This window comes from Leptidea sinapis, chromosome 2, assembly GCF_905404315.1.
Source record: "Leptidea sinapis chromosome 2, ilLepSina1.1, whole genome shotgun sequence".
Lineage (NCBI taxonomy): Eukaryota > Metazoa > Arthropoda > Insecta > Lepidoptera > Pieridae > Leptidea > Leptidea sinapis.
In genome coordinates, this window is record NC_066266.1 from 27,180,938 (window position 1) to 27,199,142 (window position 18,205).

Genomic DNA, 18,205 nt, shown 5'->3' on the forward strand with positions numbered 1-18,205 from the left:
TTTGCCCTCCAGATGTATCAGCGTTTTAGGAACATACAAATAGGAGACGACCATGGAAGCAGGAAATTTGGGAAGAGGTAATGTCATGTTTAACAGCGTCAGCTTGTCGTCAGGAAGATGAAAAATATTAGAGGAGTTAGAACAGAGGTCATATAGTGCGTTGGATTCTTTTTTATTGAGGTGGGAAGAACTTTTAACAGTGCGAGCGTTTATATGGACGTCGAAGTATGTGAGTGGAAAATCATTTTATGATCAATTTTATCTAGAGGAAAGATTTTAATTTTAGAATCGGAATTTATTTGCATTGGAGATTCAGAAATATTTAGGAATGATACATTGACTCGCCAGTTTAGAGCATCAGAGATAAGATATGGCAGATTGAAGAGGAGTAGAATTTTGCAGTTTCTTTTGCCTTTATAGGCTGCCCCAGATAGAACGGGGATGAGTTACAGCGGCAACTGCGCCACGAATACAGTGTGGTTTTATTCTACTATGTGATACAGTGAGTGGGCTGTTTTTATTTTGGGGCTGGTTACCCTGTTTGTTTACAATCCTGGATGCAGTGACAGTACCACTGTAAGTTTGGAGCTGGTTCGCATTGTAAGTAGGCTGCGATACGGTGATATTTTTGAAAGAAATAGTACGAGTTAGTGATTTGTCATTCGTATCATGTTCTTATTGATACTGGACGGGAAAGCTTGTACGTCTAAATTAAAATGATCATGTAATATGAATCCGTCAGGATCGGATGAGTTAATGCACTAGATCGGTTGTTTTGGCCTTGAAAATTATAAGAAGATGGTTCAGGTCCGATGAGCTGCGTTTTTCCTTTCTGGATTCACAGGATTCAGCGGCTTCCAGGTGATTTTGATTTGGGTATAGTGTATATAATACGTGCACGCACGACTAATCTCAGAGTGTATTTTAAAGATACGGAGAGAATATTAGAGACAGTGTAGAAAGTGGATATAACGAGAAACAGTGATAGTTACTTTTCCCAAACTGACTGATTTTCTGGATACAGTGATGGGTAATTTTCAATGGATTATCACTTAACGCACTTTTACTTTGCACAAGAGATGACACCAGGGATTTTTAAAATCCCTTGAGATACCACCAATGCTATACGGTACACTGAGGTTAGCTTTTTAATGAAATAACTATATTTATTTAAAATACTATAATTAATAAAACTTAAAATGATTGAATTTGAATATAATAAAAACTTAGAATAAATGAGTCTGAACAGCAGAGGAATTGGAAGTAGACTGGTCGCTCCCTTGTATTAATGGAATCCAAGAGTATTATATCCTGCTGACATAGGTCTAGCCAATGTACACAGTAAGCAATATGCCATACATCATGTATGTATAACAGAGAGTACGGGTCACCAGGTGTTAAGTGATCAATACCGCCCACATTATATTGTAACACCAGATGAATCACAGGAGCGTTGCTGGCCTTCATGTCTCCTTCTTTCACCAGTATGTATTCTATGACATTATTTCAAATAATAATAGATTAAAACTCTTACCACAAACATGACATGAATAATGTTTTTACCCAGTATGTTTTCTATTATGTACTTTTAAAAGATAAATTCGAGTAAAGCTCTTGTCACATACACTGCATTGATACGGTTTTTCACCAGTATGTATTCCATTATGATCTTTTAAATGGAAAGATCGTTTGAAACTCTTGCCGCAAACACTGCATGAATAAGGTTTTTCACCAGTATGTATTCTATTATGTTCTTTCAAATGAAAAGATCGTTTGAAACTCATTCCACATATATTGCATGGATAAGGTTTTTCACCAGTATGTATTGTATTATGTTTTCTTAAATTACATGATTGATTAAAACTCTTGCCACAAACACTGCATGAATAAGATTTTTCACCAGTATGTATTCCTTTATGTTCTTTCAAATGAAAAGATCGTTTGAAACTCTTCCCACATATATTGCATGAATATTCCTTTACACCAGTATGTACTCTACTATGTTCTTTCAAATAAGATAGTTTGAAACTTTTGCCACATACATTGCATGGAAAAAGTTTTTCACCGGTATGTTCTTTATTATGTTTTGTTAAATTAGAAGAAGTATTAAACCTCTTGCCACAAACACTGCATGAATAAGGTTTTTCACCATTATGTTCTTTCAAATGACAAGATCGTTTGAAACTCTTTCCACAAATATTGCATGTATATTCTTTTATACCAGTATGTATTCTGCTATGTTCTTTCAAATAATAAGATCGTTTGAAACTCTGTCCACATATATTGCATGAATAAGGTTTTTCACCAGTATGTATTCTATTATGTTCTTTCAAATGAAAAGAGCGTTTGAAACTCTTTCCACAAATATTGCATGAATATTCTTTTACACCAGTATGTATTATATTTTGACCCTTTAAATCATTGGATTGGTTAGAAATTCTTCCACTAACATTACCAGAGTAAGCTTTTTCGTCTGTCTGTATATTGTGTTTTGTATCTTTGAGCCTCTTGGTATATAGCGAAATTGTTTTATTAATATCAATGGAATGAGACTTCTTAACTGTATGTAATACATTCTGTATGTTTAAATCACCAGAACGATAGTACATTGTCTCACTTACATTTCTTGAATAAGACTTTTTACCCAGATGAGTTTCTTCTGGACTCTTAGAATCACAAGATCGATTGGATGTTATCCCACTCTTCTTACAGGGATGTGTCAATTGTGCGTTCATTGTATGGTACAGCGCATTCCTAGGCTTGACTGTAAGGAAAATGGAATATATCTAAAAAGCAGATACCAAAACAAATAAAAATTGAGTAATAAAACTTAGTTGACGGTGAATTTCATTATAAATGACTAGCTGACCCAGCAAACGTTGTATTGCCGATATTAAAATCGCGATACAGAAGTAACTGTTGATCGTAGATGGGTGAAAATTTGAAGTTGTGTGTATTTTTTAATGCTGACTCATAATCAAACAAATTTAAAAAAGTTTCAAAAAAATAAAAAATTCGTGGTAACCACCCTTAACATTTAGGGGGATGAAAAATAGATGTTGTCCGATTCTCAGACGGTCAGAAATCGGTCAAGCCGTTTCGTAGTAGTTTAACACCATGACATGAGAATTTTATATATTACATTAGCTGACCCGACAGACGTTCTGTATATAATAAATAAAATACTTAATGTTTTTTTTATGAATTTGTCAATATTATTCGTAACATCAAGAATTGCTTCGTAAAAATGCACCCTGTTGTTGTAATGAAATTGTTTCACAGCATAACTGTCAAACCGTTGCGTCAATAAATTCAACGGGATCATTCGACGCATCAAAGGAAAAACAAATTTGTTGTTTTTATTTAATTCCGAGCATTTTCCTATTTATTTACCTTTTAAACCTTCCCTGTACTTCCACAAATAATTCAAGACCAAAATTAGCCAAATCGGTCCAGCCGTTCTCGAGTTTTAGCGAGACTAACGAACAGCAATTCATTTTTATATATATAGATTTTTACGATATTTTAAGAACCCTTTTATTTTGGTAAAGATGGCGAATCACTAGTCTTAATAATAATGCTTTTTATTTTGTTTTAGATAACATGTGTTATGAACTTTTAACATCCACCTCTACTTTGGTACTCAGGTGCAACCAAACAAATGTGCAACAATAAATACGTGATGTTTGGTTTTGATTGTTCATAGCTATTAGAAGTGATTTTGGCTAACGTAAATAAAGTGATGACAAGTGGACACGGTAAAGTACAAGTTTATTTTAAATACGTGGGTCACACTGAAAATGTTTAGAACTGGCCAGTTAGAAACATTGCTAATGAAAACTTTTTTGAATTTCAATTTTAGAACTCTTTGGTAACCTAATGTAGTATATTGCATTCATTTGTCATTTGTGTTTGTGTATTATGTGTGTGAAAAATCATTTTATGATCAATTTTATCTAGAGGAATGATTTTAATTTTAAAATCGGAATTTATTTGCATAGGAGATTCAGAAATATTTACGAACCATACGTTGACTCGGCCGTTTAGTTTTACTTAACAATGCAATCTGCTACGAGGGCTGCACTAAAAGTATCGGGAATGGAATATTTCTACTGTTCCTGTCATATTAAAATCTTTTTAATTGAAAACTCCTTGGTTTTAAAAATCGAATACTACTTATTTATTTAAAAAAAGATTCTTGGTCTTGTCACAAGGTCTTTTCAAAATTGTTTAGTCTTTGAGAAAATCGAAGTGACTCGAGAAAATTCTAGAGCGATGATTTATTATGACGTTCGAGGTGGTTTAATACAAAAACAGTGTGTTGACCGGATGATTTCGGCATTTGGTGATGAAGCCCCATCCAAAACCACAATTTATCGCTGGTTTGCTGAATTTCAACGTGGACGTGTTAAGCTCAGTGATGATCCCCGTCAAGGTCGTCCAATAACTGCAGTCACCAAAGAAAACATTGATGCTGTGCGTAAGCTGATTGAGGAAGATCAACATGTGAATAACGCGAAATTCAGGCAACTTTAGACATTGGCATGAGTCCACTTAAAACAAATAATCTTGCATGAACAATTAGGTGTAAAAAAGATGTTTTCCCGATGGATACCGCATTTGCTCTGTGAAGAGCAAAAAGCGACTCGCTTTACTTGGTGCGTCAGAACTCTCGAAAGATTCCACGCAGTATCCTCAAATATTTGTATACAACATCGTATCGGGTGACCCCTGGATATACGCATAAGAAACCGAAACAAAAAACCAGTCACGAGTTGGGTGTTCGAAAATGAGTTAAAGCCAACAATAATTGTTCGTTCACGGAGTGTTGCAAAAAAAATGGTGGCCACGTCTCCAAAACCGGCCATGTTGCGACTATTCCTTTTGAGGGACAAAGAACGGTTAATGCAGAATGGTATGCAAGCATTTGTTTGCCACAGGTCGTTTCTGAACTCCGTAAAGAGAACTGCAACCGCCGCATCATCCTCCATCATGACAATGCGAGTTCTCACACCACGCACAGAACAAAAGAGTTTTTAGAGCAAGAAAACATAGAATTATTAGACCATTCGCCGTACAGCCCCGACCTAAGCCCTAATGATTTCTATACTTTCCCTAAAATAAAGAATAAATTGCGTGGTCAGAGATTTTCATCACCTGAAGAAGCTGTGGACGCCTACAAAACGGCCATTTTGGAGACCCGGGAGAACTTCCGAATGGAATGGTTGCTTCAATGATTGGTTCCATCGTATGGAAAAATGCAATAAATACATTTTTAAATAGTAATGTTGTGTCACTTCCTTGATTCCCGATACTTTTAGTGCAGCCCTCGTACGAGTTGAGGGTTGTTTGGGTTTTGATCAAAAATACCACCTTCACCGACTTCAGGATTTATATTTAAGATTGTTATTACAGATATTTCCTCCTGTCTCAGAAGCAGAGCATGAGAGACAAGATCTGGCAGAATGAACAGGAGTAGAATTTTGCAGTTTCTTTTGCCTTTATAGGCTGCCCGAGATAGAACGGGGATGAGATATAGCGGCAACTGTGGTTTACCACGAATACAGTGTAGTTTTATTCTACTAAGAGATACAGTGAGTGGCCGGTTTGATTTTGGGGTTTGTTTACACGCCTGGATGCAGTGACAGCACAACTGTAAGTTCTGAGCTGGCATGTTTTTTCGCATTATAAGTAGGCTGCGATACGGTGATATTTTTGAAAGAAATAGTACGGTTTAGCGATTTGTCATTCGTATCATGTTCTTATTGAATTATCCCGCACGATACTGGATGGGAAAGCTTGTCCGTTTAAATAAAAATGATCATGTAATATGAATCCTTCAGGATCGGATGAGTTAATGCAGTGGATTGGTTAGTTTGGCCTAGAAAATTATTAGAAGATGGTTCAGGTCTGATGAGCTGCGTTTTTCCTTTCTGGATGCACAGGATTCATCGGGTTCCCGGTGATTTTGATTTGGGTATGGTGTAAATAATACATGCAAGCACGACGAATCTCAGTGATATAGTGTATTTAAAAGATACGGAGAGAATATTAGAGACAGTGTAGAAAGTGGATATAACTAGAAACAATGATAGTAACTTTTCCCAAAGTGTCTGATTTTACAGTGATGGGTAATTTTCAATGTATTATCACTTAACGCACTTTTACTTTGCACAAGAGGCGAAACCTGGATTTTTAAAATCCCTTAAGCTGCCACCAATGTATAGCATTGGTACACTGAGTTTAGCTTTTTAATAAAAAACTTTATTTCTTTAAAACACTTTAATTAGTAAAACTTATGATGATTGAATTAGAATATAATAAAAACTTAGAAAGTAGACTAGTCTCTCCCTTGTATTAATAGAATCGCGGAGTATTATATCCTGCTGACATAGGTCTAGGCAATGCACAAAGTAAGCAATATGCCATACATCATGTATGTTAAGTGATCAATACCACCCTCATTATCTTGCAACGCCAGATGAATCACAGGAGCGTTGCCGGCTTTTAAGATTCCTTCTTTCACCAGTATATATCCCATGATATTATTTCAAATAATAATAGATTAAAACTCTTACCACAAACATTACATGAATAATGTTTTTACCCAGTATGTTTTCTATTATGTAATTTCAAAAGATAAATTCGATTAAAACTCTTGTCACATACACTGCATTGATACGGTTTTTCACCAGTATGTATTCTATTATGTTCTTTCAAATGAAAAGATCGTTTGAAACTTTTTCCACATATAATGCAAGAATATTCCTTTACGCCAGTATGTACTCTACTATGTTCTTTCATATAAGATCGTTTTAAACTCTTGCCACATACATTGCATGGAGAAAGTTTTTCACCAGTATGTATTGTATTATGTTTTATTAAATTAGAATATTGATTAAAACTCTTGCCACAAGTACTGCATGAATAAGGTTTTTCACCAGTATGTATTCTATAATGTTCTTTCAAATGACAAGATAGTTTGAAACTCTTGCCACAAACACTGCATGGATAAGGTTTTTCACCAGTATGTATTCTATTATGTTCTTTCAAATGAAAAGATCGTTTGAAACTCTTTCCACATGCATTGCATGAATATGCCTTTACACCAGTATGTATTCTGCTATGTTCTTTCAAATAATAAGATCGTTTGAAACTTTTGCCACATACATTGCATGAATAAGGTTTTTCACCGGTATGTACTTTATTATGTTTTGTTAAATTAGAAGATTGATTAAAACTCTTGCCACAAACACTGCATGAATAAGATTTTTCACCAGTATGTATTTTAATATGTTCTTTCAAATGACAAGATAGTTTGAAACTCTTGCCACATACATTGCATGAATAAGGTTTTTCACCGGTATGTACTTTATTATGTTTTGTTAAATTAGAAGAATTATTAAAACTCTTGCCACAAACACTGCATGAATAGGGTTTTTCACCAGTATGTATTCTATTATGTTCTTTCAAATGACAAGATCGTTTGAAACTCTTTGCACAAATATTGCATGAATATTCTTTTACACCAGTATGTATTATATTATGACCCTTTAAATCATTGGATTGGTTAGAAATTCTTCCACTAACATTACTAGAGTAAGCTTTTTCGTCTGTCTGTGTTATGTGTTTTGAATCTTTGAGCCTCTTGGTATTTAGCGAAATTGTTTTATTAATATCAACGGAATGAGAATTCTTGACTTTCGAATTCGTATGTAAAAAGTTATGTCTATTTAAATCACCAGCACGGTAGTACGTAGTCTCACTTACATTGTTTGAATAAGACTTTTTACCGAGATGAGTTTTTTCTGGTCTCTTAGGATCACAAGATTGATTGGATGTTATCTCACTCTTGTTACAGGGTATTGTCAATTGTGCATTCATTGTTTGGTACAGCTCATTCCTAGGTTTGGCTGTAAGGAAAATGGAATATATCTAAAAAGGCAGGTACCAAAAAAAAATTGAAAAATAAAACTTGATTGACAGTGAATTTATTTATAAATTTGTTTTAAAATTAAATAGTCTAAATATAGAGTATTTTTCTGAGACTTCATACTTAACGCATATATCGTCCACGTATATAACAATTGAAGATATATGAACCGCGCGAACCAATTACCGAAATTTGTCGCCGAATGGTATAATTGCGCAAACAGCAGCCTATTTACCAATACCTATATTGTCATGCCGAGAAGAAAACCCCATAAATTTCGATGGGCAAATGCGCATGACTTTACGCTGGACCAATCACTGAGCTTCTACGTATCTTATTAACAAAACTCACAAAGAAAATCCTAATCGACCTAGACTCAATACCAATAACAGTCTATTTTTAAGCATTGACAGTTTACTGTATTGTGATTATTTTGTGTAACATGTCAATTTTGCGCTAATAATCAACGGTAGATAGTATGTAATGAAATTAAATTATTTATTTTGCTTTGGAATGGGGAACGTCCAGATCTTAAATATTACAATGTGTCCTCTATCCAGCTTAAATAAAAAGCATGCAAAAACTTAACACTTATTTAAATATTCATTAATACTATAAAAAATATTTTCAACCAGCCATTTGGAGAGTCTTGGTATAAACATTTTATTTGACAGTATTTTTAAGTCCTCGGGGCACTTTGTTATATAATATTATACACATGTTATGGTTATTAGTATGGCGAAACTGCTTCTATGTTTTATATGCATTCACTTGTTAGTACCATCACATCTCCGTTTGTCGTCTTTAAAAATGATATTCATGTCACTTGAAGAAGTTTTTGACGATGAGGAGTTTTATATGTTTCAATTAGTTTTCGATTCCCTTTGGAAGTTGAAGGCAAAGATTTACATAGGCTCTCGGGAAGCCCAAACGTTTTATTACATGCAGAGGAAACAGTGTGGGATAGCACAAAGAATTGGGGAACTCTAGCATTCAGGGATTCGGGTTCGAGCAATACCTATATTTTGCACCTACATAGGAAACTGGTGGTCCACTTGTATAAGCTCTCGGGAACCCCAAATGATGGAAGTTGGGATGGCTTCCGGTTCTCGACACTAACCTATGCGAAACATAGCGGCACTAGGCCGCTACTTCACGCCGGTATTCTGTGCGAGTGTGGTAGTTAATCCGGACGAGTCTGGCCCGATTATGCTGACGTCATAAGACGGCAGCGTGACTCTCCCACTTCTAAAAAGCCCTTAGTCGCCTCTTACGACACTCATGGGCCTGGGACTCCCCTATTATTTTTACGCCCCGGAGAAAGTACAGGGCTCTATATTTTTGGAAATCGAAAAATGCGAGAAATAGGGGACAAGTAATAATATGGGATGGGTTAGGATAATATAAATACGGTGAAAGTCCCGTATATATGGGACATGTGGCAACTTTAACTATGTACAATATTAAATATAGACTCACCATCATAATTAACATCCTCTAATCGCACTAAGCTCACTCTTAGCTCTTTACTACAGATCTGCCTGACTGATAATATATTGTTTGCCTGTACAGGTACTGTTATATCATACTGCCAGTTTTCAGTCTTAACTGAAAATTTATAAACAATAAAATATAACTGAATTACAATTTATGTTTTTTACCATAATTGTTACTTTGAATCTTGAAAACCGAAGATAACGATAAAACCAATGATATTTTAAGATATATATTTTTTTATATATATATGTGAGGGGGCAAACGGGCAAGAGGCTCACGGGATGGGGAGACGTGAGGCAACCGCCCATGGACATCCGCAACATCAGGTGTCAAGAGATGCGTTGCCGGCTTTTAAGGTGTGAGTATGCTCTTTTCTTGAAGGTCCCTAAGTAGGATGGGTTCGGGAAAACCGCAGCCGGTAATTGATTCCACAAAGTGGCTGTGCGAGGCAAGAAATTTCTTGCAAACCGCGCGGTTGTGGAATGCCAGACGTCAACGTGATGCGGGAGGTACTTTGCACGTTACGTCCGGTGGTGGAATTAACCCGAACAGCTCCTCTGAGCACTCCCCGTGATAAATGCGGTAGAAGATGCAGAGAGAGCCTACATCTCTACGCAACGCCAAAGAATCAAGCCGATCGGAGATGACTTGATCGTCGATGATTCGAGCCGCTCTTCGTTGTATGCGGTCAAATGGAAGAATCTGGTACAGGGGAGCACCCGCCCAGAGGTGAGAACAGTAGTCTATGTGAGACCGAATTTCCGCCTAATATAGTTGCAGGCGGTGGCTTTTAGTGAAGTACTGTCTCGCGAACGCCAAGCTTTTTAGAGGTAGAGGTCAAGTATATCAATACAGGCTGTGGTAGTTAGAGGAGTGATCTCGAATCGAGGGGATACGACGAAGGGAGAATTTTTAGAGGTGAACGCACAAACTTATGTCTTGTTGGAGTTTAATTAGACTAAATTTTGACGGGCCCATTCCGCGACTTTGCATATCATAGTCTCGATTTTAGACACAAGTTTGTTCCGGTTCTCGTCGACGCTTTCCCGGGACATGTTGGCACGGTCGGTGTAGGAAGCATACCCTGTGCTGTCGTCTGCATAGCAATGAATACAGCTGATTTGCAGCATATCATTGATATTCAGAAGAAACAATGTAGGGTATAGCACGCAGCCTTGCGGGACACCAGCCTTTATAGGTTTTAAGTCGGAGCATGCACCGTTGATAACAACCTTGATGCTCCGATCGGCCAAAAACCTAGTGACCCATATGCACAAGCTCTCGGGATGGCCATAGGATTGCACTTTCGCTATCGGCGCTTTATGCCACACCCGATCGAATGCTATTATAATTCGCTATGTCCAAACCACCGCCTCTCCCTTCGACTCAATCGCTTGCGCCCATTTATGGGTGAGGTATGCAAGAATCTGGTGCTCCTCTAGGTATCCCAAGAGCTGGCGGTTGATGATCGACTTCATTACTTTGGAAAAAATGGAGGTAATGACAAGGGCGGTAGTTGGATCCGAGCGTACACCTTTCTTAGGGATCGGGTGCATTAAAGCTGCCTTCCATGATTAGTAATATACTTTTATCACACTATGTTGTGATGGTTGTGTTGTTATACCTCGTCACCTGCTTGTTTGGCCTATTTTTATGGCTGCCATCAAGAAATAGCAACTGTCATTATACAACAACAAAACCTGTATCAACAACTAAATAGTATATTCCGTTGAACATCATTACCTGGTAACTCATGCTCTTCCACATCTATCTCATCTTTACACTCCTGTTTAATGAACGCTCCCTGTTCAATATCTATGTCACTATTACATCCTGCCAGATTATAGGATTCTGAAATTTAACATACAAATTTTTAAATTTCAAGTTTTATACATTCCTGTCATTTTAGCAGTGCTACAATAACACAAGGGAACCCGCTGAACAGCATTCAGGCCGAAAAAGGAGTACAACCACTCGCCAAGACCGGTACATACAACTGACTGCGAGACGCCAGCCGATGTTAACCGCTCGAGAGATAAGTTTGAGGCTACAAAATTCAAGTGGTGTTGATGTAAGTCCCCAAACTGTGCGAAATCGACTGCATGAGTACGGCCTACGAGCTCGACGCCCAATTAGGTGCCCACTGATACGTCAATACGGGAATCGCGCTCGTCGAAATGAATGGTGTAGAGAACGCAGAACATGGACCCAGGAACAATGTAAAGTTGTGTTTTCCGATAAGTCGCGATTCGTGTTTAGGCCTGATACAAGAATGGTGCGAGTGTACCGTCGGCCCGGAAATACTGAATCCTCAGGTGCATTCAGGAAGTTCATCTATACAGCGGCTCAACAGTTATGGTATGGGCGGGTATTATGAAGAACAGGCGAACTGAGCTCGTTTTTGTAAATGGAAACATGAACGCTGAAAATTACGTTGAGGATATTCTTAGACCTTATGTCCATCCATTTGCTTGTACCTTTGGCTCCGATTTTACGTTAATGCATGACAATGCGCGTTCACATACAGCTCGGCGAACCAGACAATACTTTTTAACGGAGAACGTCCGGGTATTGCCTTGGCCTGAACAATCGCCAGACCTCAATCCCATCGAGCACGCATGGGACATGCTCCAGAGACGTGTTTTGAAGGACTTGGACGGAGTGACAACAACCCAACAGCTGAAGGATTTGCTACAATTCCATTGGGAGCGAGTACCGCAAGATGACATAAACAGTCTCATTAATTCAATGAAAATTCGTTGCCGACAAGTTCTGAATAGCAGAGGAGCCCATACATGTATTAAATTATCCTATTCTTTCACAATAAATTCATTTTCGAAAGCGATTTTAGAAATTTCATTATGTTAAAAAAATGTTTAGTTGCTTATGTACCTTAGTTTCTGCAGTATATTCTAATATTGTTAATTTCTGTTATTAAAAGAACTAATAAAGACAACAGCTGTTATTTTTACATCATGGGATCTTGAAAATATTATTTTAAAAATAAAATACAATGTTACAATGTGAAAAACCATCCGACAATTTAAATTAGTACATGTTGCTTAGACTTTTTTGATGTGTGTACTTTTATCACGCTATGTGGTTATGGTTGTGTTGTTATACCTCGTCACCTCCTTGTTTGGCCTATTTTTATGGCTACCATCAAGAAATAGCAACAGTAATTATACAACAACAAAACCTGTATCAACAACTAAATAGTATATTCCGTTGAACATCATTACCTGGTAACTCATGCTCTTCCACATCTATCTCATCTTTACACTCCTGTTTAATGAACGCTCCCTGTTCAATATCTATGTCACTATTACATCCTGCCAGATTATACGATTCTGAAATTTAACATACAAATTTTTAAATTTCAAGATTATTACATTCCTGTCATTTCTAACTGATAGTAATTCATATTTTACTGAGAATTGTTGGCTTATTGATCTGGAACACCAACTGGAAAACTAATCAAATTCATAATACACTATACACATAACTCGGTAATAACAATAGCTGTTAATCAACAAGGAATCATCAATCATATTTATTTATTTATTTATTTCTTATTAACATATTACATAGTATAGGTAACAAAATTATTGTACATACATAAACTCATTTGAGTTTCTAAATAATTATATTGTATTGTGTGAATAATGTAGTTATTACTATTTGTGTGCTTTATATTTTATATTCTACTTCTATTTATGGCGTACTATAATTAGTGAAAAAGTATTGGTGTTTTTCTGACTAAGGTACTGTAGCCAAGTTATTTTCATATTCTCATACGCTAAAAGCCTATAGGATATTGTTACAAATATTAAAACCATAAGTCTACTTTACTTTAGTTCCATTGACAATGTTGGTTCTCTCTAATCTGCCTCCTGACAACTTAACCTCCTCTTTGTTCAGTAAGTTGTCAATCGGTTACTAACGTGTTTAACACAAACGATCAGCAAGCCAGTACAACAGACGCCTGGCATGGTTGCCTTTTAATACCATATTCGTACATTAAGTGAAGTAATATGAGAAGTAATTGTAAATTCTAATAAAGCGCTTATTATGAAGACATTTTTTGCAAGTTTTACTGGCTCAACCTTAAAAATATTATAAAGAAATTTGTATTTTAATTCAATAGAACATATATTCAATACTTCTATTCTAATCACAACTATGTACACAGTAATACTAAATGATATATATCACTAGAGCAGTCGGGTCACCAGCACGTCCACCACCTTCGACTGCTCCTAGAGAACTACTCTCTAAACTGCCAGCAATTCGAGACCATCACTACCATCTAGTACCAAGTTAATATAACAAATAAAATCTTATACTACCAACTCAATCACACAAATTCATAAAAAGGTCACACACATTAGCACATGATTATATAGTAAGAGAATTACTAAAAATATACTAAATAGAATAACTAATATAATTTAATATTAAACGGCTGCTAATTATTCTATTAATAATGTCATAAGTGAAAGTTGGTATTAATTACAATGTCAAATAACCATATACAATACTAGCTGACCCAACGGACGTTGTTCTGTTCATAATAAAAAAAAACTCTTGCGGGTGGGATTTTGTAAAATCCGTTCTTAACTGACCTCTACTCGATGAAAAGAATATTCCTACCAAATTTCAAAGTGACTATATACGTGGAAATCTCTTATATATATAGATAACAGTACTTAATAATCACGAAAAAAGAATTATATGAAAATTTCATGTCGGATATCATCCGACTTGAGTCTTGAGAGAGAAAGTTTGGGTAACGCCTTACATAGGTTGCAACATGCTCCACGTCATTCAGCCAATCAATGGAAGTGTATTTTCATATTAAAAATTATATTTATAATTATTGTTAAGATAGGTTAGCCTTCACCAGTAATAAGCACCTGAATAAAACTTTAAATGTTGCTCAATTAGTTTAGTCAAAAAGAAGCCTAGGTTGTGTGTGAATATCGGATTTAAACTAGATGTCTGAGATTCAATCAATCATTGTAATATAAAGATATAAGATCCTACCTACTAAGCTAGAGGTCCCGGGTTCGAATCCCGGTAGGTGCAAGCATTTATATGATGAATATGGATGTTTGTTTCCGAGTCATGGATGTTTATATGAATTTATGTATGTTTAAGTAATATTATTGTATTAAATATATCATTGTCGTAGGATCGCTAACCACTCGGCTATACAGGTCGTCGTGTATAGATGATTTAAATACATTTAAGCTCTCCAAGTCGTGCCCTAAATAAAACCTAACGAGCTTAATATGACGAAACTCGATTCGTCGCCGCATCGCCGACCGACCCGAAATAAAACTTTTTCTATTTTGCCATAGAAACACAGTCTTGTTATATATATAGGAAAGAAAGTCACCTGTTGTGTCTGGATCTGTATCTTCTATTTCATCTTTCAGCTCCAGTTTGATAAAATGTTTACTGTCCATCTTAGTATTGATTTATAAGATTTGTTATAGTTAGTCAACGCCTGATTCGTAAAGTCGACTGTATTAAATTTAATTTTAATTATATTATTCGAGCCATACACCTCGACCAACCAATTAACATTTAACTCAAAATTCAGTAATTCGTCACCTACTCTAACTCTATAAATAATAATAATATTATTATTCGAGCCATACACCTCTTTCAACCAATTAACTTTTAACTCAAAATTCAATAATTCGTCACCTACCTACTATAACTCTATAAATAATTTATCTGTAAAAAAATTCTAATCAATAATCATCCTTCATCTAACTGTCAGATACATCCTTTTTTTCACTCCTTTTTGGCTCGTACATTCCATGCATTCGCCTGCTTCAAGTTTTCTTTCATTCACATTGGAAGTTTTAGTTTAGAAGAAGTAGGGAAACGAATCACGTAAAAAAATGTACATCTCGAGAATATTCATATTTGATATGGTTAAGATAAATGTAGGTAAATAAATAGATACAAAAAAATAGCTGAAAACTATTATTTTCAGGTAAAATACATTAGGTGCATTATTTACAACTTAACTATTGCTATAATTTATAAATATATTTAGAAAATGTACTATATAATATGGGATCAACAGAAGTCAGGGTTTTTATAGAACTGGGGAAAGGGACACGGATGGATATCCGCATTAACATTGTGGACTATCTATAATATGAAACCTTGCAAGGTGGGCCGGACAAGTAGTATGTGCAAGGCGCAGTCTATCAATATGGTGGAAATAATTTTATCAAGTTCAATCACAGAGATGCCACAGCCTGTATTGGCACACTTGGCGTCGATATATCGAGCGACGTTCAGTTCCGTGGTCACTTAGAAGAGAATGCCAAACTGGCCTCTAAAAAGCTTGGTATACGTACTCAGTACAGTACTTCACTTTAAGCCACCACCTGCAACTTTGTAAGGCGCAAATTCGGCCTCACGTGGAGTACTGTTCTCACCTCTGGGCTCATGCTCCCCAGTTAGACAATATCATAAGCTGATTGCAAGTCTACAAAGACTGCAATAGCTGATTCATTACTTGTATCAGCCAATCGCATATTTGTCGTAAAACTACCCGCACTATCCAAAGTGCTCCTACTTTCCTGAATCCAAACTGTGATTCGGGTAGTATTCCACGGTTTTCAATAATCCATTCAAGACGATTTTTAACCAAATATCAGCAACTTTTGCGATTACAGGTGATAATACTATTGGGCGATATGATGATGGTGGAGCTAGACGATCCAGAAACGTTTCGCTTAAATTCGGAGCTAATGAAGCAAAATGATTGTCACTGACACTTTTAAATTTATCCCATAAGTTTTCATTAGTGAGTTTAATAGAAATTGTTATAAAATTATAAATTAATACTATAAAATTAGAAAATAAATGCCTTTTATGCCTTTATATTTCAAAAGTGGGTTTCTGTAAGAACTTTGTAAGTGATTAGTGACGAGAATCATTAGTAGGAAACGAAACTATTTTAGAGACTGAGCGTTTGGAGGAATATATAATTTATTTCAGTTACACGATATATATACAAAATCCTTAAAACTAGTTAACAAATTACAATTTTTATTTAAAAAATATTTACAAGATTAGAAATTACACACCAATACTAACGCTTACATTTTAACCAATAGTTAGAAGTTTCATTCAATTAGAATTGAGAATAATACAATGTGTTCCATCTCGCTCTAAAACTAATGCTATAATAACATAATTTGCCTTCCGTTAGGACCTGGCCATCAAATGACACAACAAAATTTTGAGTAGATTTCCATACAGGAGAATCCTCCACTATAATCTCATAATTTATTCGTCTAACCTTAAGAAACTTACCACAACCACTAGGCACTGACACATTTTCAATAATATCGTCAATTAACCAGTCCGAGGGCACTCATCGTACAAAGCCCATGCGCATAATTTGGAATGATGGAATAAATACTTTCAAGTTCATCGTCTCTAAGTGGGAATAACCAATGAAGGTGTTAGCATAAGTAAAACTGGAGAAAGATAAAGATATTCTGTTCCTACCAATGTTTTTTTAAGGAACACTGCCAAATGAAGCAGGGTGGAAAGAGTTACTGTCAGTTGGTGAATTTGTTTCTCTTTATACGTGCACAATAAATGGAGCTATGCCATTTTCCTTGTACTTAGTACTTCCAATAGATATGTACGCTTTGGGATCTGGACCGGTATTGAGGTAATTATTGGATTATTTTCAATAATAATATTAGAAAGTTCTAATGATTTATTTGTGTTTTTATATTATGATATACATAAAAATTTACCCGAGTCTGGACTTTAACTAAACACTGAAACTAATATATTTACACTAAATATAAATATAATTAACACTCATACACTATGCTACTACTTATAAAATCAAAAGTATAAATTCAGCGAAAGAAAATACGACCAATCGATCCTACTTTTAAAATATTGTTATTTGGATAGTTTTTTATTGAGCACTTTTGTCATTGCGTGACGTTGTCATTGAAGCGCGGTCGAAGCATAACTGGACGAAAACTCTGCCTAATGGATGCTTAGGCAGAGTTTCATTTTAAACAATTTTTTTGCGTGATTTTGGGTCTTGTTGTTTATATAACGTCAATTCAGCTAACTTATTATCAGTAATGTGGTTAGTAAATGATTGAGAGTTATCATTTCTGTGCATGTGTCATACACTGGAAATAGGACTGTTACACTTGATAGATTATACTGTAATCTTGTAAAACGAAGTGCATGCTTTTTACTGTTCAATAGATTCACGTTGTGTTATTGTCAGAAAGGACGTTGCGACCGATCCAGCTAATAAACAAGAATCTAATAGGCTATAGTATATTATAGAACCTATCAGGATAGACCAAGGTTTAATGCTAATAGCCCTTGTACAAGAAATACTTACGTGAAGTAAAGCAAGACGAATATAAGCGACTGTCGACTAAACGATGAAAAATACGAAATTGGAGCTGGTTTTTCGTTGTCTGATTCCTCGAAATTAACATCCATTCTTGAATAGTGCCGTTCTTGTAACGCGTTACGGCGCTTGTCAGTCTGGCTTTCCTTTCTCTCACGCATGCGGCAGCGGTAAAAAGGCTCCTCCTCTCCCACTCTAACCAATTGTTACTATTATAGGATTAAGAAGTACAGAGATTTAAAAATATCCGAAATAGATGATATTGCAATAATCTTATCTTGCACACCTATTATAAGACCGAGAATAATTCAGTTTAACAATTTTAGTTAAAATAAAAAAGTGTG

The 18,205-nt window shown here is 35.7% G+C and overlaps 1 protein-coding gene across 1 annotated transcript; it reads right to left on the minus strand.

Annotated features, from left to right (window-relative positions):
• Nucleotides 1–6,263: 6,263 nt before the first annotated feature.
• On the minus strand, nt 6,264–7,904 carry LOC126974098 (zinc finger protein 501-like). Its single transcript, XM_050821509.1, has one exon. It carries the CDS (start codon nt 7,882–7,884, stop codon nt 6,604–6,606), a length of 1,281 nt encoding a protein of 426 aa, XP_050677466.1. The 5' UTR covers nt 7,885–7,904; the 3' UTR covers nt 6,264–6,603.
• Between the last annotated feature and the right edge of the window lie 10,301 nt (nt 7,905–18,205).